Source organism: Photinus pyralis, unplaced genomic scaffold (assembly GCF_008802855.1).
Source record: "Photinus pyralis isolate 1611_PpyrPB1 unplaced genomic scaffold, Ppyr1.3 Ppyr1.4_LG1, whole genome shotgun sequence".
In the NCBI taxonomy this organism is placed as follows: domain Eukaryota; kingdom Metazoa; phylum Arthropoda; class Insecta; order Coleoptera; family Lampyridae; genus Photinus; species Photinus pyralis.
Genome location: NW_022170249.1, coordinates 16,438,449 through 16,462,155, shown reverse-complemented (window position 1 = coordinate 16,462,155; position 23,707 = coordinate 16,438,449). Strand labels below are relative to the sequence as shown.

Sequence of the window (23,707 nt, the reverse complement as noted above, 5' to 3'; positions counted from 1 at the left end):
CACACAACATGCAAACCACAAAAATACCTACCTGCGCAAATTAAAAATAAATGTGTCTAATTAACTTTGTTAATGAGGAGTGCCGTTTTAATCTCTAATTATTCCAAACGAAAAATTCTTGAATTATTAATATACCTACCATGCATCAAATACGCATTTAAGAATTGATCAATAACGATAAAGTCGAGGATAAAGTGCAACAATATTACAAAACTAGGGTAGGGTAGATTAAGATGTAGTATTTGGTTTTTGTTTCAATTGAGTTCCTCAATTTAGGGAAAAATTTTGTTGGAACGGAGGTTGGAACAGAGAAAAACCCAAAAACCTACTTAACGCCCCTAGTATCATCAGAGGTATCCTTCTGTGTGTAATAGCATAGAGTAATTAAATAACGTTATTTACTCTATGGTAATAGAAGATACTCTTAAAAAATTAATAAACAAACGCAATTTTTGGGATATTTGGGTTCCCAGTTCATTTGATAATCTTGTTTTGGTCCCTTTACCATCCCAATTACCAGCCATTATCAATTGCACACTGAATTCTCCTCAGAATTCTGATTCACATTAGCGAGAGATGGTAATACACAAAACCATATTACCCACGATATAGGTACCTACATATTACCTACCCGGCCTGTATATCAACTTTAGGTGTAAATCGTTTTGGCACATATTTACACTGTAGAGAATATTTATAAAAATTATAATACTTCAATTATTGTTCAGGTGATCTTGAGGGTGATCTTTTACACTGCGAGAATAAAATGTTCTCATAATATTGTGCACTAACCGAGGCACTAACCTACTATTCTAAATGTCAATTAGCATAATCTAATAATCGCTCTAAACCAAATAATTGATTTAAGTACTAGTGCAAATAATTACATTTTTTAATTAGTCTGTTGGTCCACAACAGTTTAAAAACAATAATAAATATTGCACAGGTAATTAAAATAGGTGCACCTATTACACAAGAAAAAGTGAAATTGCATCAATAGATCGACAAATAATTAAGGTCGAATATTGGGAAATTAAGACGTAGGTAGGTATACATTAAAAAAAATCCTTACCAGATGAAAGTGGTACCAAATTTTCTTCTGCCTGCTTATCCATAGTTGTACTCTTCTCTCACATAATATTAGGGCCGGTATTAATTACCGCATTTTTAATAAAATATAATAAACGAAGTCACAATAAAATCGTCTCAAAACTAAACTCAAGTTTTAACTTTAGAAGTCAAACACCTACAAGTCTACCTGTCTACAATCGACCAATCGTTTTATCGGCGTAAACGAGATTGCCAAACAATTCAAAATTAATTTGAGCCACTATTTAAATAACAGCGTACTACGATCATTCTAATTACCGTTTATAAAAATTGTAAAATTATATTTGGAGCGCCCGTACATTGCAACGTATGTAAATAAACGTCTTTGTTGTGGTTGTGGTTTAAAGTTTTCACTACAAACGGCCATGTTTGTTTTGGCGTGATGTCACGCCACCACAGAATAGAAACTGCGAGACTGCGACATCTGTACCACAGATTACTTATTTGAAATTTCTATCTACTTAGGCGACCATTTAAACAATGGTAACAGACACGATTTCGATCTCACCAAAGAGGCGCAGACTACCTCAGGAGTAACGAAAACAGAATTAAAATGCCCCTTTCATTTCTCAAGACAGAGAAAAAGAGAAAGAAGCTTTAATTTGAACCTAAAGCCATTGTATATAAAGCGTTTGACTGATAATAAAGATTAGATATCCTGCGTCACAATAAACTATTTGAAAGTAAATTTAATTATCTGAGTTACTTAAATTCAATTACTTATTGATGAATTTACAACAGTCTTTAAATAGATTAATTGATGATTATTTGCACACTTTGCGCGCGTATTTCATTATTTATCAGTTAGATATCGATGTTAAGACTAAGGCTAAATAACCAAAGAACAACTTCTCCGATGACTAATCCGTTATAGAGTTTATGGTACCTTGATAACGATCTAGAGAACTCGCTACACTGCCCCCTTTTTAAAATTGTTGCATCAGAGATATAGTTCTAGAGACTCTCGCTCTATCACTTTACAAAAGATCTCCTGACTACCATGCTCGGTTGCTTAAATGGGAGAAAAATACGGTTGTTTTTGTTCATAGAACTTTCTTTGGACCCCCAAAAGATATTCCCCGTGACGTTCTGTAAAGACATTCAGGAAACATTCGCAATCTGGACTACAAAATTGTCAGGTAGGAGTTTATACAAAAAATAGTCTTTTTTAATGCATGCCTCTTCGTCATACTGTCAAACGTAATTTACAACGGGAAAACGGACGATCTTATGGTAGACGTAATACAATTTTTCAATTTCACAGATTTTCTTTGCACGGAAGCGCTATCAAGCTTTGAGCACCTTTCGGCCGCCTCCTTTAGGGTTTGTTTTAAAGAAGCATTTAACGTAAAATCTTGGGAAATCTCTTTTTCCAAAAAATTTTGAACTTCTGTTTTATCAATGCTGCCATTAACGTCCATAAGTTTCTTCATTAACCAAACGCAATGAAAATACTTTCCATATTCTTCATCTTCTTCTGAAATACTTTCTTCTCTGTATGAGGCCCAAACCTTAGCCATGCTTATCTTGGTTTCCTCTGCGCATATATCTTCGGCATTCAGTGCCATAGCGTAACTGAAATGTGTCTAAAAAACGTCATTACATTTACGATTACTTATGCTTAGGTATATAAATCTACTTACCCGACATAACGCAATCAGAAGCAAAAGACACAATATCTTTACCATTGTTTTACACAGAATTAAACTTACGTACCTTCTGCAATATACATTATTTTAGTTGAAGTATTTATATCCGTGGGAATAGATAACAGGGTCAGGCTGATAAACTTCGGTAAAAAACTTATTTTGTTCTATGCAAATAGTAAGTTGCATTCCAGTTAATGCGTTATACATGTAAATGTAATTTTGAGTAATTCCCCATTTAATATGACTTTTTCGGTAAATTGGGTGTTATGTGATAACATGACGAAAGACTGGAGTACCTAAAGACGAAAAGTTGTCTTTTGCATTAGTGCAATTTTCAATCAGTACCTCTATTGATATCGTCATATTTTTAGCGCTTTTTTTGCAAACTTATTTGTAAAAAGGTCGCTTTTAATCTCACTTTGGCTGGCTGGCTGGCAAATATGGGACCGTAGAAGAACGCTTGTAGAAAAAGGAGCTTTAGGGACGGAGCCTCATGATATGGTGTCGGTGACATCTGACCGGAATGACCGAGCTTTATACTAAAACGTGGTAATTTTTCAGTTTTTTCTATCTGCTTCTAAAGTTTATTGGTCCGATTGTTTTCAAATTGGTGTCCTTGGAAAGATCTTGTAAACGCGCGCAACTCTTGCGTGCTGGAGTGAAGGGGACGTCGGAAGTAGGTACAGACAGAGATAATGTGGTAGCCCCCGGCAAGATTCATTCCTGTGCCAATTTTTCCAAACATATATTGATTTGTGAATTACACTTTTTTTTAATAAACCATGAAAGTATGTATGTAATATAAAATTCTACCTTCAAATGACGTTCCTTTAGATTTTTAAAACGATAGAGCACTCTCAGATGGACCAGACAGCAGAATCTCTCAGAAAAATTCGCCTGGAATGGAATGGCTACGTGAATTTCACAAATGCACCGGCTTGACATCACTTCTATAGTACGCTCCGGCTATACGCATCCTGTTTGTGACGTCACGAACAATTATATGTTCTTAACCTAACTTCTGAAAATAAATAAACAAATCCTAGTTCTGCATAATTTATGGAATTTAAATGGAGAGATTGGCATTTTAGAACTTCTTCTATCCAGAGGTAAAGCGAAAATGGCAGATTTTACCCAAAAACGTTTAGATTCCATAATGGAGGAAGTGGAGGATATGAGGCGCACTAAGTTATTTACTCCGGATGAGACGAGGTGAGAAAACCTGAAATACCAATCGAAAGCTAACACTGGGAGTTTTAGGGTAGTCTTTAAAAAACGTAAGGAGTTTGAGCAGAAGATACACAGTGTTTTAATAGACGTAAAAAGCTATGAAGAGTATATTATCTACGAGAAAAGCTTATTAAAAGACATTGGACTCCGAAGAAAAAAGCACAAGATATTCGAAAAGAACAACATCGAATATAAGATTATAAAACGGATAAAAACTCTCTACGAGTTAGCCTTGCAAAGAACTAATGATGTATCACTAATTTTAGCATTTTTTAAATTTTGCAAAAGAGTAAATTATGTTCACGACGCTTCAGATGCAATAGCGCGTTTAGTGCAGGTATTAAAACTGTTGACCTTAACGGTTAGTTTTCAGTTTGTCTTGTAGCTTCACGCGGATGATCCAAAAGTGTGGCAAGCGGCCACTAACTGGCATGCCTATGACCGTAAAGATATTAATGCGGCTTTGGCTATGTTCCCTAAAGCCTTAGAAATACATAAGGATAGCCAAATGTTGTATAAAGAAAGAATTACACTCGAAATACACAGCATGGTTCACAACATCAAAAGTAAAGATGAATGTATTACTAGTATCAGAGAAGTTGTTGACACCATTTTTACTAATATCAACGATCCCAATTTCTACATTGAACTTATTGTGCAACTGGAAGAACATCAATTTACTCTCGCCATCCAGGATGTTATAATCAATAAAATGACAGGGGATTATTATAATAATGAAAACATCTGGCACGCTCTTGCTCAAAGGGAACGAAGAGGTTACTAATACACAATTTGTTAATGTCGTCAAAATGTTTTCATTTTTTAGGTATATATCAATTAGTTAAACTCGCCAATCCCGAACCGGCTACAAAAAGTCGCACCCCAAAAGCAAAGTTGGAAGCCTGTTTTGCCAAATACTTAGAAGGTCTCTCAAAGGTATCTCAAGTTACGAAGCCAAAATTGTGGGCTTTGTATCTGGACTTCTTGATTGATCTGCAGCAAGACACGGCGTCTGCCAACGTTTTAAAACAATCGACATTAAAGGCAGCATTACACAGTGCCTACTCAGAAGATTGTCTGTTGGAAAGGCACTACATTGCTTGGGTAACGTTTGCGCAAGACGAAGATGCTTTGGAAATTGCAGAGAAGGGTTAATACCAATTTAATTATTTAGCATGTTTACGGCCACCTTTCTATCCTTATTTGCCATGTAAATAACGATACTTATCTTGAGGCATTAGGTGATAGGAGGATTGGGCTGCAGATGTTGCCTGCAAAGTTAAAGGCATCTCTTAAAGCTTTTTATTTAATTATTTTTTCTTTTAAGTGGGCCAAGGCTGCTCTACTAACCCAGCCAACTGCTTTGTTAAACCCCAGGGTCGGCTATGGGTTGAATTTAATGCTTAAAGTGTGGCTTCTTGCTAGACATATTTGCTAAAGTATTTGTTTGCTCTACTGGAAAGTATCACGTGAGACTAAATGGGAAACAACAGGTGTTCAATTATTGTTATGGTTAGATCGCCTTTGTTTAGCATTTTGGTAATTATTATAACAGATCTGTGGTTTGTTCAGCCGAAATGACAGCTGTCAGTCTTTGACATTGTAACTGGTTACATACTTTTCAAATTTCTGTGCGTTTTTACAAGTTAAAATGAATGTATCAATCGCCCTACGTTCATGTTAGATAAAGAAAACCACATATCGTTATTTAAAAGTGAAATTGTGACTTGCAAATACATGTTGAGGGGGTTGGAACAGATTTTGAAACAGTGTAATAGATGTCAATTCATAATTAATCTGAAGTGTTTAAGAGGAAATCTCTATTTTTACTTATACTATCAGTGCTAAATGTTCATCAAGGGGGACAAGGGGAACATGAAATAAAATTGAACAATTAGTGAAGTTAGGCAACCAACATTACTATGAGCATTACTAACATTAAAATTATATTGTGTTACATATGTGGTTCCGAGATCGTGTACATAGAGTTTATTTTCCCAACTCACCATAAAATTGTTATTATTTGTTGTAGGTACGGATGCATTCCCTCACTCGGTGGAATTATGGGAATTACGGTTATGCAAGCAAATATTAAAAGGGGATACGGGAAAAGTGAACTTAGTTTTCAAATTGAGCATTATCAATCTGAAAGAGAAATCACTACCGCTATGGCAAAAAATTATCTCTTATCATTTGATTATGTCTCACGATGATTACATCCATTTAATATACAGAGATGCGGTGAAGCAAGCAAAAGAAATTTCAGATGATCTCAAACCGAAGTACATTGAGTGGTTAGCATTAGCTAAAGGGATGAAAGTAACACGCGATGTTTATAATGAATTAGCAATTCAGGAACCCTATTGCAAGGATCTTCATGCTATGATGTCAAAAATGGAGAGCGTACAGTTGAAGTATAATTTCAAGGCATGGGAAAAAGTGCACGAGCGCGCGTGTGAACAGTTTGGTGCAGAGGACGTCGACGTGTGGATTGATTATATTGTTTTCTACACAGATTACTATAAGGTTCATGAGAATCCGGCTGAACGAATTCAATGGATACATTCCGAAGCAGAAAAAAAATTACATAAGAGTTTAATTCTAGACTTTAATAGAAAATATGCCAAAATTACTAATGGATAGTATTTAAGTAATGTGTGATTTATTAAATTTAATGAAAGAAAGTGCTGATGTTTAAATTTAAACTTTGCGTACCTGACGCCATTTTCTTTTTGGGCATGCGCTATAAGAACGCGTTACACTAACATTTTGGGGTAGTCTGGTTTAGATGAAAGGGACGATTCACGATTGTGTTATATATTCTGTGGTATCATGATAACCTAAAAATATGTTATTTCAAACTTGTGCCTCTTTTATAAAATTAGTGGTATGTCATTTGTGTTAGTGGTTTAATTGCCAGAGATGGCAAACACACAACATTTGGAGTTATCGCACTTTATAAAAAAAGTTCACGAGAACTTGAGAAACGACTCGAAGAAATATGGAATTGATAAAGCGTGGAAAGAACATTGCTCAAAACGGGACATGCTAGATCAATATGCCGCGGCAATGCACGAACTTGCCAGCAAAATTTGGGAGAACAATTATGCGAAAGAAAATACTGCTGCGTTTTCCCGAATTAATTGGATTTTCAACTACTGCAACTTCTACTTCTATGGGGAAGAAATCCTACGACAACGCCTACGCGAGAAAGAAATTGGTCTCAAAATTAACTTAACTTTAGACCTCCCAATGGCAAAGCGTGGAAAAATTAGACTTCTGGACGTTGGCAGTTGTTATAACCCCTTTAAGGTGTTTGAGTGTTTTGATGTTACAGCTATAGACATTGCACCTGCAACTGCAGATGTTGCCTTGTGCGATTTCTTAAATGTGGACATTGCGACTGAGTGCCTGCAGACAAGGTTTCAGTTACAGGAAGCTTTGTTTGATGTAGTAGTTTTTAGTTTATTTTTGGAATATCTGCCAACTCCAGAGCAACGTCTTATGTGTTGTCAGAAAGCTTACAATTTGCTTACAGTAGAAGGTATATTACTGATAGTGACACCTGATTCTAAACATGTAGGAGCCAATGCAAAGATTATGAAATCGTGGAGATTTCTATTGGCTGGATTAGGTTTTAGTCGTATTAAATATGAAAAATTGTCCCATATTCATTGTATGGCTTTTCGAAAAAGCTTAAGTTTAAGTGTGGCTAGTCGATGGGCAGATTTGCAAGATAGTGTACAATTTTTTGCAAAAATGTATATACCTCAAGATTTTAATTCTATTGAGATTGACCAAGGAGATGTAGTGATCAATGAATTAACATAATCAGGTACACTATAACTGTGGATAAAAACTATCCTCATAGAATCACTTCCATATGTATGTATCTTTTAAGCTGACATAGAAGCAATAATGGAATTATACAGCAATAGACAGGTGTTTTATTGCATTATGTGTTAAGGAGACTATTTGGAGTTGTTTCACCAGTTTGATCGAATTAGTAGATTGTGATACAGTTAATAGTTGTTGGTCATGGTTTCTATCACCTGGTTTTAAAGCAGTTTAATTTGCGCAAGCGCTTTCATCGGCAGAGATATGAAGACCGTGCATGAAATTTTGTTAGCAAATAAATTAAATTCTCCCAATTTACGTGTTTGTATTAAGTGCCCATACTTTTTCCAATAAACATATTTTATATATAATACAGAGTTTGTCATGTAACAGTAGCCCATACCAGTTTTTATTTTAAGTACAACATTGTGTATATTATTCAATTTTTGAATTCGTCAAAACGGTCTATAGTCTAGTTATGTATATTTCATGATGTAGAATGTCATAAACTATAGGTACCATCACAAATCTGTGATCTTGTTAATAATTCCTAATTCTTATATTCTATGAAAAAACCGACCTCTCCTTTGTTGTTTTATAATTTATATTCTGTCATCTATATAAGCCGTTTTCGAGTCGAAATGAAGGCCCTTTCTGTTGTAGCCTCTTCCCAAAAAAGACTGCCTCAGATTTGTTTGTATAGAACTTGTGTAAGTTCAGAGTGCGTGATCAGCATCATCCTTTTTATTGCAGTCAATAATTACTCCTAATTTTCGTGGTTGTATATTGTTAATTGTGACGTTATGTTCGGAAGGGTTGGCTCCTTTAACAAATTTATCACTTTTTTCGCCGATACTTTGCCATCGATAGGTGACATTTTATTCGTAAAAAGTTGGTTTTGGCCCCCTCCCACCAATTGTTTGGTACATACTTTTGTTAAACCCTGTATTTCTAACGAATTAGTATTCCTCCCCTTCTATTCTGTGGTGGGTTTTTAACCTATGAAAGCAAGTTGTATTTTGTAAATAAACAAAGATCCTATTATAAAAGTTGATATTTCCTTTTTTTAAAATGATTACTAGAAGCTAATATAAAAGTGCAATGTTGAGAACTGTAGGTTCAACTACAAAATTCGGCTTAAATACTGAGGTTGTATTTACAAAACATCAGCGCTCATTAATACGACTGCAAAGTTACTCTCAAACTAGAAAAATAGTCTCAAAACCCACATCTTCTGAAGTGTTAACCTGCTATTTACAACAGTGTAATGAACCTCCGTGGACTTCATACTTTGTTAAAGTAGGACCTACACATGTAAATGAAAGTTTAAAATATTACTTTGTTAGTAGTACAGCAGTATAGTCGACGATCAGTGGGGCCGTTCGCATTTTAATTGGAAAGTTGCCAATTCAAATTATCACATTTTAAGGACGGGATGTTTTCCATACATAAAGTATCATTGCTCCAAACGTAGAGAACAAGACCTAAGAGTTGAAGATTTGTTCTTTAGATTTATAAAGGTGTTTAATTTAGGTTTAGACCATGTTATGTGCTGTATCACGTTTGTACTATTTTGACTTCTAGGTATACCTTGTTTACTGTATGGAATTGCGGCTATAATGATGATACGACACATTGAGGTTGTACACACACCAAAAGGTCCGGTAAATATATACTTTCTGTACAAGGAAGATAAAGGAAGTCCCTACTGATTGAAAGGATAGCTTTGTCCTATAAATTATAGTGAGAGATTAAATATACTGTGTATTATGTGTGCCCTTTTGTGTTTCATTTGTTTTCACTGCATAATAGGCCATAATACTCCGCAGTCTTACCTATTTACTCCTTTTGAAAATAATGTAGGCAGCTCCATCTATTATAACATTGAGGTAATAAATAAAAATGCGGTTTATTTTGTTATCACAAATTAATAATCCGTAGTAAAGTTTGTGTTGAAGTTTTTGCTGGACTTACCATATAAACGTAAGCAATTATGTAATTCATTAGCTAAATAATAAAAAAATTCACTGCGACAGTTTGACAATGTTTGTGGTTTGAGGTTATGAAAAAGCAGGGAAAATTAATGTCAAATTTTTTGCTACACTTACCCCACCGTAATAAATAACCACCATACCTGTACTTTAATTTACAAAGATACCTGCTGTATTTGTGTAAATGTTCCTATGAACCGTTTATGGACCAATTGTACAGGGTCTTGTAAAATTAATGGCGTGAGTGTAGCAAAACTGTAGCATAGGCAACCAACAGAACAGTATGTCTAACCTCGTTAAAATTTAAGCTGCAGATCATTGTGGATTTGCATAAAGCCTTTCTTCATAATAGGTATATAAATTGTTGATGTTCTGCATAATATAAATGGAATTCCTTCCCGTTAGTCGTAGAGTTTGTAGGGGGTGAACGTTCTTGTTCCCTTTTAAGGTAGGTGACACACAATGCAACCTCAAAAACGGCACACTAAGGCGTCAAAAATTAATGTTCAAATGTTCCTATGTATTATAGATTACCAATTATTTGTTAGGTTTTATTTTCGTGTGAAAGGGACATATCTGTTCAAAAGAAAATGGGTCCGGCTCCAGTAATTCATAACATTTTGTTTATGCGAGAAGACTAGTGTTTTTTACAGTACGACGAACATTTGTGCGCCTTTAAAAAAGAAAAGCGGAAGTGTTCACGTGACTTGACTTGCACGACGTCCAGTTAAGAAGCACGTTCCGTTACGTTGGTGGACGGAGAGTTTTCATCGCTGTTTGAATATTGAGTTTTTGTAATTACGTCGTCTGAGAAAAGTTAATAAAACGTGTAGGTTAGGACTGTGATTCCCTGCATGAAGGTAAGTTGCCCATTTGATTATTTTCTAATTTTGGATTTATCTTGAAACAATTTATGCAAATTCTTTACAGAACAGTGGTCAATATTTTCGCGAATTAAATACAATAACTGTTGAGGACCATACTGTTACAAATACAAACTTTCGTGCTCCATGTGCTTTGACGAAATAAAGGATATTTTTTTCGCATATTTATATCAGCGTTATCCATGAAGGGATTTAGACTTAGTATGTGAGCGTTTTTCTTTAATGGTACGTACTCCTTAAACCCGCAATACACGATTCAATTTTTACATGTAAAATACACGAAAAATGCATGTAAACATTGATGTAAAAATATGTGACAATACACGTTAACATTTTTCGTTTGCAATATTTTGAATTTCTGGGAAAATTGATAACTTCGGATTATTGGCACCTACCTTCATGTTCAATTAAACTCAAAGTTAGGTTAGGTAAATTTTGAAATATAATGGACTTGGATAAGAATTTATTATTAAGTGCCGCCGTGATAGCAATAAGTGCAGCGTCAACGACTGTGTTAAAATTGCAATCAAAAGAAAAGAAAAAACGGAATCGAAGAATATGGGTGCGTTCTTGGGTTGGAAGAAGAGATAGCAAAGGAATCATGAACCTTGTGACTAATGAATTATTAACAGAAGACCCATTGGCATTCAAAAATTATTTAAGGATGTCCAACACGTCCCTATTGAAACTGTTGGGAAAAGTGGAAAATCTCATTAGCAAACAGGACACTGTTATGCGTCAGGCAATACCAGCAAAGCATAAACTAATTATTGCATTGCGTTATTTGGCGACTGGAGAAACATTTAGAAATATTATGTTCTCTACAAGAGTGCATGAATCAACCATTGCACAGTTTGTCCCTGTTGTGTGTCGAGCAATTTATTCTGTGCTAGTTAAGGACTACATCAAGGTACATTTGTTAACTTTACCTATATATGAAACCAATAGTAATATAACTTTTTACAGTTGCCCGAAACTTGTTCTCAGTGGGAAGAAATAGCTACAGGTTTTTATAACGAATGGCAAATTCCAAATGTGCTTGGAGCCTTAGATGGCAAGCATATTGCGTTTTGTGCACCATTAGCATCAGGATCCACTTATTATAATTATAAGGGATTCCATAGTATTGTACTACTGGCTCTTACAGATGCTAAATATCGATTTACATATATAGACGTTGGTGTGAATGGTAGAGTGTCTGATGGAGGTGTGTTTAGTCAAAGTGATCTGTATAGAGCATTGGAAAATAATTCTCTCAACATACCACTTGATAAACCGCTGCCTGGTATGCAACGTGCAGTACCGTATGTAATTCTAGCGGATGCTGCATTCCCTTTAAAAAAAAATATATTGAAACCATACCCATTTCGAGGCCTCACTGAAGAACAGGCGATATTTAATTATAGGTTAAGCCGTGGACGTAGAGTTGTCGAAAATGCTTTCGGTATTTTGGCCAATAGATTCCGCATTTTGTTGGGAAAAATTAATTTGGGAGCTGATAAAACTCGAGATATTACGTTAGCGTGTTGTGCTCTTCATAATTTTTTAATTGCTGAAAGTAATCTGTATGTACAATCGGTTGAGCATACCCCCACAACCAGTAACGATCAACTAGGAGGAATTGGTCAGCAAATTGGTAATCGTCCAAGCAATACTGCAATGCAAATTCGTGAAGAATTTAACCATTACTTTAATGGAATTGGAGCAGTAGAATGGCAAAATAATATGATTTAAATATAGTTTTCAAATAAGTTTTGTTCATTTCAGTGTAAAGAATGAGTTTAGCATATAAAAAATGTTTTCTAGTGTTTTATTTTATAAAATATAAATATAAAAATGTTTTCTTCAATTTTCCTTTTCTTGCGCATCGTAAATGAGCATCATTATCTGTCTCTTTACTTCTCTTAGGATGTTACGATCCGTTATCATCCGTATTTCTGATTCAATATTTTTACAAAAGTTTTTGGTTGGATCATTCTCGGATTTACTTACAGCCCCACTAATATTAGTTAATGCCGACGTGGAAGCTTTTAATAATTCATATTGTATATCTCCTGTTGCAGATTCTCTTTTGCGTTTTTTTGTTGACTATAAAATTACAATTAAAAATCATTATACTATCTCCATAAAGAAATTACCTTTTGAGAAATGGGTGTTACAGTAATTGGAGATTGACTATTTAAATCGTCATGCGGTGTACCAACATTAAAATTCCCCATGTCATCTATTGTGCCCTCGTAAATTAATTCGTCCTTTTCAGAGTCGACTTCTCCTTGGTAAACTTCTACAGCTTGCCCTTGTGCCGCATGCTACAAATTTTTTTCTTCGTACAACAAGTAACATAAAATAAAACTTACATTGATTGATGAAACATTTTTCGTGGCATTGTGAGGTGCTTGCCGATGGTGTAAGAAATTCAATAATTCGAAACACCACCATGTCGATACATACACATCGTCTAATCCTGCACCTGAATGTTCGCTTTTTTTTAACTTATTAAGTTCACTGGTGTAAGTTGTTCGTAGCCCATTTATTTTTTTTTGTATTACATCCCATGTCACGTCTGTATTACACAAATTATTGAAATTTGTAGTAATTTCTTCCAGGGCCATTCTGCGCTTTGTTTTGTTTTTATAGTGCACACTGCTAATTAAATATAAACATTCATGTTGTTCATACAATTGTATGAGTGTTTTTGTGTGGTCTTGGTTCCACATTTTTAAATAAATAAATAAAGTACGGGAAAGAATTGAGGTTACAAGTTTGTTTTTACACTTGTACCAATATTTGCGTTTTGCCAACCACAAGTAAATAAACTGTACTACAGCGAACTAAAAATTCATGACAATGACCTTCAGAAATAGAACAAAACCTATTTGTTCAATTTATGATGTAAAATTGAATGTAAAAATTCACGGTGACAATACACGATGTAATTAGCATTTTTCATCAAAATTCATGAATAATTCATGTAATTTATGATGGTGTACTACGGCTTTTAGGAAATGATCGTTGTGTAATTTTAATTATAATATTCTCCTGTTGCAGTTCCCTAGTAATTATAACCCCTAGTATTATATAATCTCAAATTTGATATAAATAAAATAATAAATATAAAAATAAATAATAAAATAATAAAATTGATTTCACTTAATTTAATAAAAAACGAATATTTATTTAATAATATTTAATCCATGTGGTGACGCTATCAAAGGAATGGTCAATTTAGTTTGACAATTCACAATTTCATAATTAAATCGCTGTAGTCACTAGACCGCTATTTATTCACTTTTAAACAAATTCTTTATTTTGTAACGTATTAAAAAACACGCGAAGTGTACTCACAGTTTCAAAGACGCCATCGATCTCTTTCGCGGCTATTAATTTCGCTCGGGCGACGTGTAGGTGCATTGTGAAAGATACAACTTTCTTCGGCTGGCTGTGCGGTTTTCTATTTATATTACGTCATCAGGGGACCCAACGTAATTTTGGAGACTGGTGTCCTTTTTTAACCAATATTTAATCGGCATCTTTTGTTCATAATACAATTTTTGTCTCGGCTACACGGAACTACCACCAGGAAGCACAACCCGTAACGAAGAAAGAACGTTGGACTCTTAATAAAAATGCTACTCAATACAATATGTACCTACTTTTCTTACGGGCTAGGTATAACGTTCCTTTTTTACCAAAAATCGACTACACCAAAATTTCTCGGGAAAAGACTTTTTCTTATTAATTTTGGTGCGTAGAATCCAAAACAATTCGTACTTTTTCGATTAGACTTCTCAATCAAAAGTTATAGACTAGAATAAATTTCGAAAGAAAATTCATAGGGCTGTAACTTTTGAACTAGTAGCCCAATCTTGAAACTGTTTGAAATTATGGCTTCTACAGGCCACATTCTATAAGAAAATTTTTTTTCCGGGTCGATCTGAGACAATTTTTTTTTCGGGCCTCAAAAAAAGGCATTGTACCTATATAAAAAAAAGAAGTTGATGATTATTTTTCCGAAACGAAACGTTGTATTGAAAATTTCTCAAGCGTGTCTTGCAGAGCACAAAAAGTGGTAATGAGAAAGTGTTTTTTGTTTTTTATCTGTTCAAATAACAACAAAAATAAAAACCAAATCGGTAAATTTCGGTTTTTCGGGCATATTTTCGGAAGTAATCGGAATTTTCTGGTTTTCTTTAAAGCATGATAAGTGTTTGACCATCGTCGCATCTTCTATGGTTTCGGTGATCCCCGTGATAGACATCCTTATCTTAGACACAGTATATATTGCCGGCCCGTGGGGCGCAGTTCAGTTGAAGCTGGACTACGGTGCTAAGGGTGCCTGGTTCGAATCTGGGTTCGGGCATGGCTATTTGTAAATGTAAAGTGGCTAAAACCTCGCCCACTCAAAAATAAACGCAAAATAAATAAATATATTAATTTTCAATTAAATGAGATATTACGTGGTACTCACAATGGAGAAATTAGAATGAGGTATTTCCAATATGCTCAAAAAGAACATTGGAAAAAATAAATGTGTTTAGCGTCGAAATATCAAATAGTGAATGTTTCTATTAAAATTAATTTCTCAAATTTTCTATATGCCGTTTTACAACAAACGGAGTTTGTCACTGACGATAAAGGATCGTTATCAATGGTGTACGGCACTGAAAGCTTGTAGATGGACCTCTGTGGTGTATCGCGTAATTTTCTTTCCCTGGTAAATTTCTATTAAACTACCTACTGAGGGTTTTCATCTAATTTTCATGCTTTAAGAAACTTTGTGGTATAGCTAAATGGGCATTTAAGTAGAATTATAGTTAGCCACGCGACGTTTCATGTTCACTCGAATACAATTCAATCTTTTTACTAAAGCTGTATGTTTCTAATCACATAATCGCGTCTCAATTTCCTTGTATTTAAATTTTAACCGATTTAAGGAGGATGCAATGTTGTGGTCAGTTCTCATTCGAATATTTATTTCACATTGTGCAATGCATTCAAAGGTTCTACTCTTCTTGACCGTTGTGCAATTGAGCAATGCACTGTTTGAATACTCTCTGGCTAAGGCATTTTTAGAGCAAAAATTTTGTACAATGGTCACCTACTTTGGATGTTCCCCAAAACAAGGTGGTAGTTATATAGCGAAAATGCGTTGGTTACCCTAAAGTTTTAGAGGAAATTGAAGTTATGAAGAGTTTCATGGATGATGATTTAAGACTGTCCATTTTTGACGTTAGCAATAGGACCTTCTCGGTTGCTAGTGTTTTGTCAAAGCAACATTATCTTATTGGAGTCATACTGGATGGCGATTGTCCGAATATTGAATCGTTTTTGATGGAAGTAAGTGATTCGCGACTAACACTCGATCAAATATCTTTTATAGTGCGCAAATTTGAAATTTCTATTTGACACGTACCACTGGTTGGTTTTCTCTTCTGACTACTCAGTGATAGACACGTTTGGAAATGTCAATTTGTTTATAAATGCAGATGTAAGCGTCGCAATACCCGATAATGCTGGGATATTGGTAAACTGGACGATACTGGACGTTTATAATCCAGCTAAACCAAAAGGTGGTGATTTAAAAGTGATCAATGCAGGGTTTTACAATCAAGACGATGGGTTTAACATCGATTTGGTGTGGAACAGGTATTATCAACGTCAAAATATGACTGGGACCACTTTCGAAGTAGGCATGGTGGTAAGAACTTTTCTGCGGTTGAAAGCAATCTTCGTTGACACTTGCCACATTAGATTCCGGAAAATATCAGTATTTCACTAGATGAATACCTTAAAAGTGATTCAGAAAGAAATAATAATACCTTTAGTCGATTTAATGCCGTTACAGTAGAACTGTGTCAGGATTTTTACAATTTTTCGTGAGTGCTTTACTTACAAACTTTCTTTATTAATGCGGTCTTTGTAGAATGATTAAAAGTATTACTGACTCTTGGGGTTATATACAAGAGGATGGAGAATTAGATGGGTTATCTAGGGCTTTACAGGACGACAAGTTAGATTTCGGACTGGCTGCACTTTTATATAGAGAGTTTAGGTTAAAAGTGCTAGATTTTGGTTATGGCAATTGGGTAATGAAGTCAACTTTTATCTTTCGTCACCCCAAAAATACGTTAAGTTCGTACGAACTTTATTTGCGACCATTAGATGAAGGAGTTTGGTTTTCAACTTTAGTGGCCCTTGCGCTTATGGTCATCGTATTGAAATTTATTGTTACTCATGAAATTCAATTATTAGACCGGTTTCACCAGGAGTCTAGTGTGGGTGAAAGTAATTGGAGTTTTTTGATTATTTATAATATTGGAGAGCTTTGCCAACAAGGTACATAAGTCGTTGTCCAAGTTCGATTGAAAATCTTTTCCTTTAGGTTTTTCTTATATACCTGTTCTCTCAAGTGGTCGAATTGTGGTTCTGAGCGTTTTGGTGTTTTTCTTTTTGATCTTTCAATTTTATTCGGCTAGTATTGTTTCCTTTTTGCTGTTACCTCCAAGAAGGACCATTACAACCGTTATGGATTTACTAAGAAGTTCATTGGAGGTTGGTATGGAAGATGTGCTGTACGATGTCGATTATATGAAAGTGAGTCTCTTGTCACTTAAATTCACTGCATTCAGGGGAATTGTAGACAACGACAGATCCAGTAGCGGTAGCCCTTTACGATACAAAAATTAAACAACCGAACAATGAGCTAAACTTTTTAAAGGCCCGCGAAGGTTTAGAGAAAGTGAAATTAGGGGCTTACGCTTTTCATACTCAAACCAGCACTGGCTATCCGATTGTGGAAAGAACATTTGAGGAAAGAGCTATATGCGAACTTGCAGAAGTCCAACTGTACAAGCCAGTGTACGCAAACATGGCATTAGCGAAAAAGTCGCCCCTTAGGGAACTGTTTCTTTATTGGTAAGTGTCGAATAATTGCACTGCATGAGTCGAACATTTTAGCAATCTTCATCAAATGGAAGTTGGAATACTGCACAGACTGAGGAGACATTGGGACGCACGTAAACCCCAATGCATTGATTTTACTCGTTACTTGGAAGTTGAGGTGGGATTGGGCGAATCTTTTGGAGCTTTGATTTTATTGGGCATTGGGATCGTCGTTAGCTTGATTGTGTTGTTATTGGAATATACTTGGAATAAATGGCGCATGAGTATTCCAGCAAAGAGAGGTTGATCGATCACATCACTAGTTAGTTTTGTATAGTTGGCCATTTTCCTAATCTTATAACGCACTACATTGTAAAATTCTTATTAGAAGATGTTACCTGTTATAGTGATAGTTAAATAATAAAAACCTGCAGCAGTTTAGTAGGTACTCGAAAAATCACGAAGCTATGGGCACAAATTCATTTGATAGTAGCAAAAAAAACAAAAGCAATTTGATTCGGCTCAAAGAAGGACGGGCTACATAGGTACGACGACTCGGTTTTAATTTTACATAAATTCTTTATTATTTACTTTATACTTTGTAAAAACGTGTAACGAATTTAATGTAATATTATTATGTTTAATTTTTTTATTTGTTAACACGCACTATACAAGATTGGAGCGTGGACAACTTATGTGTTAGTAAGATAGTACTGCAGAAATGGTAATAATTTTGGCAACATTTTTACGAATTAATAACATAATAATTAATAACATTTTTACGAAACCTTTCGATTTTTTGTCAATATAAATCTTTCCGACCAATATAATGAAAAGTAGAGGAAAGTATTCCAAAGTTAATGGAGTTTCTTCCTCTTTCGATCGTTGTGCCAGCCGTTCGAACCTTGAATATTGCCGATATTTTTTTGTAAAGTACTAAAATTGACCCGTACGTCCAAAACCGTGCATTTTTTATAAGGAAATTAAATCTCTATTTGGAAATGTTAACAATTTTGATTTTTTCGTATGATTGTTTAAGTAGGAGATATTGACATTTAAGCTAGAAAAAAGGTTACTTAGCAACCTCAAATCCTTGTCAAACAACCGTCAAACAAACCGTAATTCACTCATCTCATTAATTTTTATTTTGGTGTTCATAAGACATAGGCACGCCTGGACCCGGCGGATGCGCCGCCTCGCCTTGCTCAGGTAGATATTTGCTCACGGTTCCAAATCTTCGCGCATGACACTGTGACTATTCTTTGCGACCGTATTTTCGAATTTACTCCTCAAAACATAGAGCTATTAGGTGTAGCATTACTTCTTGCAACAGCACCTTTCCTTTATGCCCCAAGGTTGGGCGTCATTATGCAACGAGTTTGCATATTAAAGGGGTTGATCCTCCCCTCTGTGGAATAAAATCTCGACTTTTTTCGAAATTAACTTGAAATTTTTTGTTCTGGTCCATTGCTAACCCTAAATCTAAATTTTACGGTGGCGTACTTACTGAAAATTTCTTCTTTCTTATTCTTCAGAAAATTAACCTGGTTTTGGATGTATTGATGAAGAATCTAATAATGAAAATAGTTCCAGTTTACACTTCCTTTTACAGGATTTTTTATGATTTTAAGAATAACTATATCAATTTCGTGACCACGGTGTTTTGAACTAACCATTAAGTCAGTGTCAAACTTAACAACAATATATAGCACAATTCACCTAAATAATGAAAATGGACTCCTTAATTTGAAGGTTTTCTCCGAGGGGTAAACCGCTAGCAAAAATTTGTACACCAAATACCTTTTCCTGAAGAAATTCCCTTTAATTCCTTAATTCCTCCTAATTTTTTATTTCCTATTAATACCTTAATTATAGCCATGAACTCCTCAAAACATTGTTATTTCCTATTAATACCTTACTCTCAATTCTCCACAATTTTTTTTATTTCCTATTAATACCTACCTACATTATTGCTCTGAATTCCCCACAATTCTTACAACAGCTCTATTCTCTATAATTGGGCTACATAGCAGGAGGACGGGTGTTTGAACCTGGGCTGAGGTAAGCATTTTTCATTTGTATCAGAGATAGGAATTTCCTTAGATCAGTTTCGAGCATTCTGCCGGCTACTCCGTATTAGGTTTTCCTGCAGTTTCCCTAATTCGTAAGGTAAATATATAGGAGTAGTATACAGAGTGGCCCAACGAGAAGTATACAGAGGGCTTTTAGGGTATTAAATTTAGAAATTTCGAAAAATCCTCGAACACGTCAATTTTGTATTCGAGGGGGACAACTTTTGGAATACAAATCACGAACCCAAGTCTTCACCCCTCTACGTAGGGAGCTTAACCCCTAAAATTTTAAATGGAATCCTATGGCAAATGGCACATTATTTGAAAGCCAATTTAATCGTGATTACTAATCTGCTTTGCTTTTTAAATTCTATTGATTCGTTTCGGAGATATTCGCATTTGAAATGGCTTTTTCCCCTGATTTAAGTCCTTTAGATTACTTCTTGTGGGGATATTTAAAGAATAAAGTTTATGCTACTCCGCCCGGAACATTACAAGGGTTGCGAGCACGTATAACCATAGTGTAAGAATAGAATACACTATGGTATAACTCAACAATTTCGAGCGATTACCCCTGAAATCTTGCAACATGTACGGCAGCGTTTTGAAGCAAATCTTTATTATTGCATGGAAGCAGGCGGAAGGCAATTCGAGCATTTATTAAAATAAATGTTGTGTGTTTAAAGTTATTTGTTATTTTTTGCACAATTTAAACCTTTTTTAATACAAGGTGACTTAGATCGCATTTGTTTTGGTTTTTTTAGAAAAAAACATTTCAAATGCGAATATCTCCGAAACGAATCAATAGAATTTAAAAAGCAAAGCAGATTAGTAATCACGATTAAATTGGCTTTCAAATAATGTGCCATTTGCCATAGGATTCCATTTAAAATTTTAGGGGTTAAGCTCCCTACGTAGAGGGGTGAAGACTTGGGTTCGTGATTTGTATTCCAAAAGTTGTCCCCCTCGAATACAAAATTGACGTGTTCGAGGATTTTTCGAAATTTCTAAATGTAATACCCTAAAAGCCCTCTGTATACTTCTCGTTGGGCCACTCTGTATACTACTCCTGTATATTTACTTTACGAATTAGGGAAACTGCAGGAAAACCTAATACGGATTATGCGGGTCACTCTGTAACTGTTGAGGGCACGGAACAAGAGAGGGGCAATAAATAAACAAAATAGATAAAAAAAAGACTAATATCTACCTTTATAACTTTACTAAAATTATTTATTGAACTTATTGATTTCTCCGTAGTAACATAAACGTTTTAAAATATAAATTTATTTTTGGTTCATAGTGAAGCAAGTGGTGAAGTTTAAAAAATATGAATTCCATAAAAAAATATTAATTTATTCAGTACATAATGTTATTACCAAAACAAACAAAAAATACTTAATCCAAGGCAGAGTAATAAAAAAATTTAAATACAAACAAGCATCTTCAATAAAATCTTTCGGAAATATTATACCGGCATATCACAGTTTACAGCTAGTATGCACCGAGGTATGCACTATACGAGTCGCTGACGTAAAACGATGCGTCATTTTAATTCTGATGTATATTAGCGTAGGCGCAAACCTATTTATTTCCTCCTTTTCCTTTTAATTCCTTTTAATTCCCTACTAATAACTCATAATACCTTTAATTTCCTTGGTAATTCTCAAAATACCTATTAATTCCTTTTAATACTTTCGAAATACCCTAATTCCCTCCAACTTGTACACTATTTCCTCCAGCGGTTTACCCCTCGGTTTTCTCTCATGAAACCTGAAGTAACCAACGTTAATTGAAAAACTGATTTCTTCTATCAAATCCAATTCTAATGGGTTTATAAATGGTAAAATACATGCAATACAAACGGCTTTAATTTGCCCAGAGATGGCTATCTTCATGAAAATTTTCACTTTCATCCTGGGAAAGCCTGCACGAGAGTTTTTCGCTGCTCGAACCGTAATGCAAAAACTATTAATCTAAACCACATAAAAGATGCGCGAGTAATACACAACGGAATTATTTTTACTTCATTTTCTATTGCGAACCACAGAGATGAAGAGAGAACAAATTTGCTTTCGGAGCACACACCAATTGTTCTGGTAAGCCGGACGGAATTAATCTCGAAAAAATAATTATACTTTGAGCTGCACGACGATCGCGCTGTTAATTCAAAATAGAATTTATTTTTGAACCATACACTGATTGCGCCGGTAGTTTAAACCCGAATGAATTTCGAAAAAAAAATTTTAATTTGAGCTTCACGAGTGATCGCGCCGCGCAGTTAGTCCAAAACGGAATCAATTCAAAACTCTCTCTCTCTCTAGTGATCCCTACCTAATTCTGTTTAACTAATTATCGCTTAGGAAATGGCTTCTTATGAACGAAAACCGCCATCTTTAATCACTGATTCGCGTCTTTCGTTCCTGCCTTACGAATTAAATGAAAGCTAAGGTGATAACTCAATATCCCACGTATGGCTGGATTTCACACAATACAGACACTTCGGTTTGGAGCAGATAGATGTCTGGAGCATGCGTCATCTGAAAATTCAATAGATAGCTCCAATGCGGCTCGTTGATTTTTTTTATCATTTTGTTACAGAAGCAAGATGCTACAAAGAACAGGAAGATGTTCGGCATCATACTACAAAAAGTAAGTTTATTCTGTAAAAGTTATTTTTATTGCTGTGTATTATTGAATTTATGGTTCATCTTTGACGTTTAATTATATACTTAGTACTCCAGAATCTTCTCGAACAGTTCTGTTTTTTAGCATTATAAAACCTCTTGTGAAATTACAAACTTGTGGACTTCAAAATGATTCAACCGCTGATAAGACTGAAGTAAAACATTTCAATCAGATTAGGACTGGATGGTGGGACGAAATGGGAGCTGTAAAACCTCTGCACTCCATGAACAAACTACGAGTTCCCTTAATTCGAGAGGGTTTAATCAACACGGGTTTAATTCAAAAAAACTTTATTAGCACACCCAAACCTCTCACAAATTTAAAAATACTGGAAGTGGGTTGCGGAGGTTTGCTTAATCTTTTTTAATTGCCGAGTTACACCCCGAGCGTTTTAGGTGGTATATTAACGGAAGCGTTGGCTCGCTTAGGCTGTTGTATAACGGGCATTGATGTGGCGGGTGAACTGCTCGAAATAGCAAAGGAGCATAGCGCCAGCCATCCTTCACGGGAAAATATCAATTACCAGTTGACCACCATTGAGAAATTTGCCGAGACTAACGTTGAACAATTTGACGCGGTCGTTGCGTCTGAAGTTTTGGAACACGTCGATCACCAAGAGCAATTTGTGGAAGCATGTGTCCGATGCTTGAAACCTGGAGGATCGATATTCCTTACGACGATTAATCAAAATTTATTGTCGTGGTTTCTTGTTGTTCCAGTGGCGGAAAGCATTCTGCGCCTAGTGCCAAAGGGTACCCACCATTACGATAAGTTCATCTCTCCACACCGCACGCAAAAATTTCTTGAACATAGTAGGTATATGGTATTATATTTTCTTTATTATTCATACATTTTTCAGATAACTGCAGAACCAGACTAGTACATGGTTTCTTTTACAACGTTTTGACAAATACTTGGTTTTGGACTTCAAATACTGTAGTGCATTATGCCATGCATGCAGTAAAACTGTGAATCTTTTTGTACAAATAACTGTTTGGGACTGTAGGTATAGTTTAAAATGTAAGTACCTAATAAAGTAACCCTTCACTATTCAGTGAAAGTCACTATTTGAAGCCAGTATCGTTGGCCAAAGAGAGTACTTTGGTTAGACGTCGGTGAATTTGAAAGTTTCCCGCTGTACGGGTACCGGGAATATATTTTTCAATTTCAATGAAATGCCGTAAGAAAAATTAAAGGTGAGCAACGAGTGTAAATAAGACTGATTATGTTTCGAAATGGTCACAACGTGAAAATTAGTAGTTAAATATGCACATGCACACAAATAGTAATTTTAGCAATTCTAAAGATGAGGCAATGTGCAACGAAGTTATTCATCAATTTAACAAATTTCATAAATTAAAGTT

At 35.1% G+C, this 23,707-nt stretch overlaps 8 protein-coding genes across 10 annotated transcripts; 6 read left to right on the top strand and 2 right to left on the bottom strand.

Annotated features, from left to right (window-relative positions):
* Positions 1 to 2,242: 2,242 nt before the first annotated feature.
* LOC116158565 lies at positions 2,243 to 2,883 on the bottom strand. The gene is made up of 2 exons (XM_031471363.1): positions 2,754 to 2,883; positions 2,243 to 2,696 (listed from the first exon to the last, which is right to left on the bottom strand). Exons 1-2 carry the CDS (start codon positions 2,796 to 2,798, stop codon positions 2,316 to 2,318), a joined length of 426 nt encoding a protein of 141 aa, XP_031327223.1. The 5' UTR covers positions 2,799 to 2,883; the 3' UTR covers positions 2,243 to 2,315.
* A 53-nt stretch (positions 2,884 to 2,936) lies between these two features.
* Positions 2,937 to 6,673, top strand: LOC116158563 (U3 small nucleolar RNA-associated protein 6 homolog). The gene is made up of 7 exons (XM_031471361.1): positions 2,937 to 3,262; positions 3,321 to 3,547; positions 3,594 to 3,971; positions 4,020 to 4,326; positions 4,375 to 4,765; positions 4,816 to 5,139; positions 6,022 to 6,673. Exons 3-7 carry the CDS (start codon positions 3,880 to 3,882, stop codon positions 6,630 to 6,632), a joined length of 1,725 nt encoding a protein of 574 aa, XP_031327221.1. The 5' UTR covers positions 2,937 to 3,262; positions 3,321 to 3,547; positions 3,594 to 3,879; the 3' UTR covers positions 6,633 to 6,673.
* A 108-nt stretch (positions 6,674 to 6,781) lies between these two features.
* On the top strand, positions 6,782 to 8,197 carry LOC116158564 (S-adenosylmethionine sensor upstream of mTORC1). Its single transcript, XM_031471362.1, has one exon. The coding sequence runs from the start codon at positions 6,912 to 6,914 to the stop codon at positions 7,818 to 7,820; it is 909 nt and encodes a 302-aa protein (XP_031327222.1). The 5' UTR covers positions 6,782 to 6,911; the 3' UTR covers positions 7,821 to 8,197.
* A 591-nt stretch (positions 8,198 to 8,788) lies between these two features.
* Positions 8,789 to 9,604, top strand: LOC116180917 (uncharacterized protein C15orf61 homolog). 3 transcript variants are annotated; one of them, XM_031501107.1, is made up of 4 exons: positions 8,789 to 8,847; positions 8,897 to 9,125; positions 9,176 to 9,359; positions 9,411 to 9,604. In XM_031501107.1, exons 2-4 carry the CDS (start codon positions 8,928 to 8,930, stop codon positions 9,536 to 9,538), a joined length of 510 nt encoding a protein of 169 aa, XP_031356967.1. In that variant the 5' UTR covers positions 8,789 to 8,847; positions 8,897 to 8,927; the 3' UTR covers positions 9,539 to 9,604. The 3 variants fall into 3 exon arrangements, with proteins under 3 accessions (XP_031356967.1, XP_031356975.1, XP_031356959.1); XM_031501115.1 differs by having other exon boundaries at positions 8,795 to 8,831; positions 8,895 to 9,125; XM_031501099.1 differs by having other exon boundaries at positions 8,804 to 9,125.
* An 86-nt stretch (positions 9,605 to 9,690) lies between these two features.
* On the top strand, positions 9,691 to 23,397 carry LOC116180895 (ubiquinone biosynthesis O-methyltransferase, mitochondrial-like). Its single transcript, XM_031501079.1, has 5 exons — positions 9,691 to 9,809; positions 22,257 to 22,307; positions 22,428 to 22,690; positions 22,739 to 23,155; positions 23,203 to 23,397. Exons 2-5 carry the CDS (start codon positions 22,264 to 22,266, stop codon positions 23,313 to 23,315), a joined length of 837 nt encoding a protein of 278 aa, XP_031356939.1. The 5' UTR covers positions 9,691 to 9,809; positions 22,257 to 22,263; the 3' UTR covers positions 23,316 to 23,397.
* On the top strand, positions 9,839 to 12,435 carry LOC116177067 (putative nuclease HARBI1). Its single transcript, XM_031495966.1, has 3 exons — positions 9,839 to 10,677; positions 10,748 to 11,611; positions 11,668 to 12,435. Exons 2-3 carry the CDS (start codon positions 11,147 to 11,149, stop codon positions 12,433 to 12,435), a joined length of 1,233 nt encoding a protein of 410 aa, XP_031351826.1. The 5' UTR covers positions 9,839 to 10,677; positions 10,748 to 11,146.
* LOC116180906 lies at positions 12,483 to 13,468 on the bottom strand. Its single transcript, XM_031501090.1, has 3 exons — positions 13,059 to 13,468; positions 12,840 to 13,010; positions 12,483 to 12,789 (listed from the first exon to the last, which is right to left on the bottom strand). The coding sequence occupies exons 1-3, from the start codon at positions 13,416 to 13,418 to the stop codon at positions 12,547 to 12,549; spliced, it is 774 nt and encodes a 257-aa protein (XP_031356950.1). The 5' UTR covers positions 13,419 to 13,468; the 3' UTR covers positions 12,483 to 12,546.
* Positions 15,792 to 19,695, top strand: LOC116176977 (ionotropic receptor 75a-like). Its single transcript, XM_031495859.1, has 8 exons — positions 15,792 to 15,825; positions 15,872 to 16,038; positions 16,082 to 16,399; positions 16,453 to 16,577; positions 16,625 to 17,037; positions 17,084 to 17,295; positions 17,342 to 17,616; positions 17,659 to 19,695. The coding sequence occupies exons 1-8, from the start codon at positions 15,792 to 15,794 to the stop codon at positions 17,888 to 17,890; spliced, it is 1,776 nt and encodes a 591-aa protein (XP_031351719.1). The 3' UTR covers positions 17,891 to 19,695.
* Positions 23,398 to 23,707: the final 310 nt, after the last annotated feature.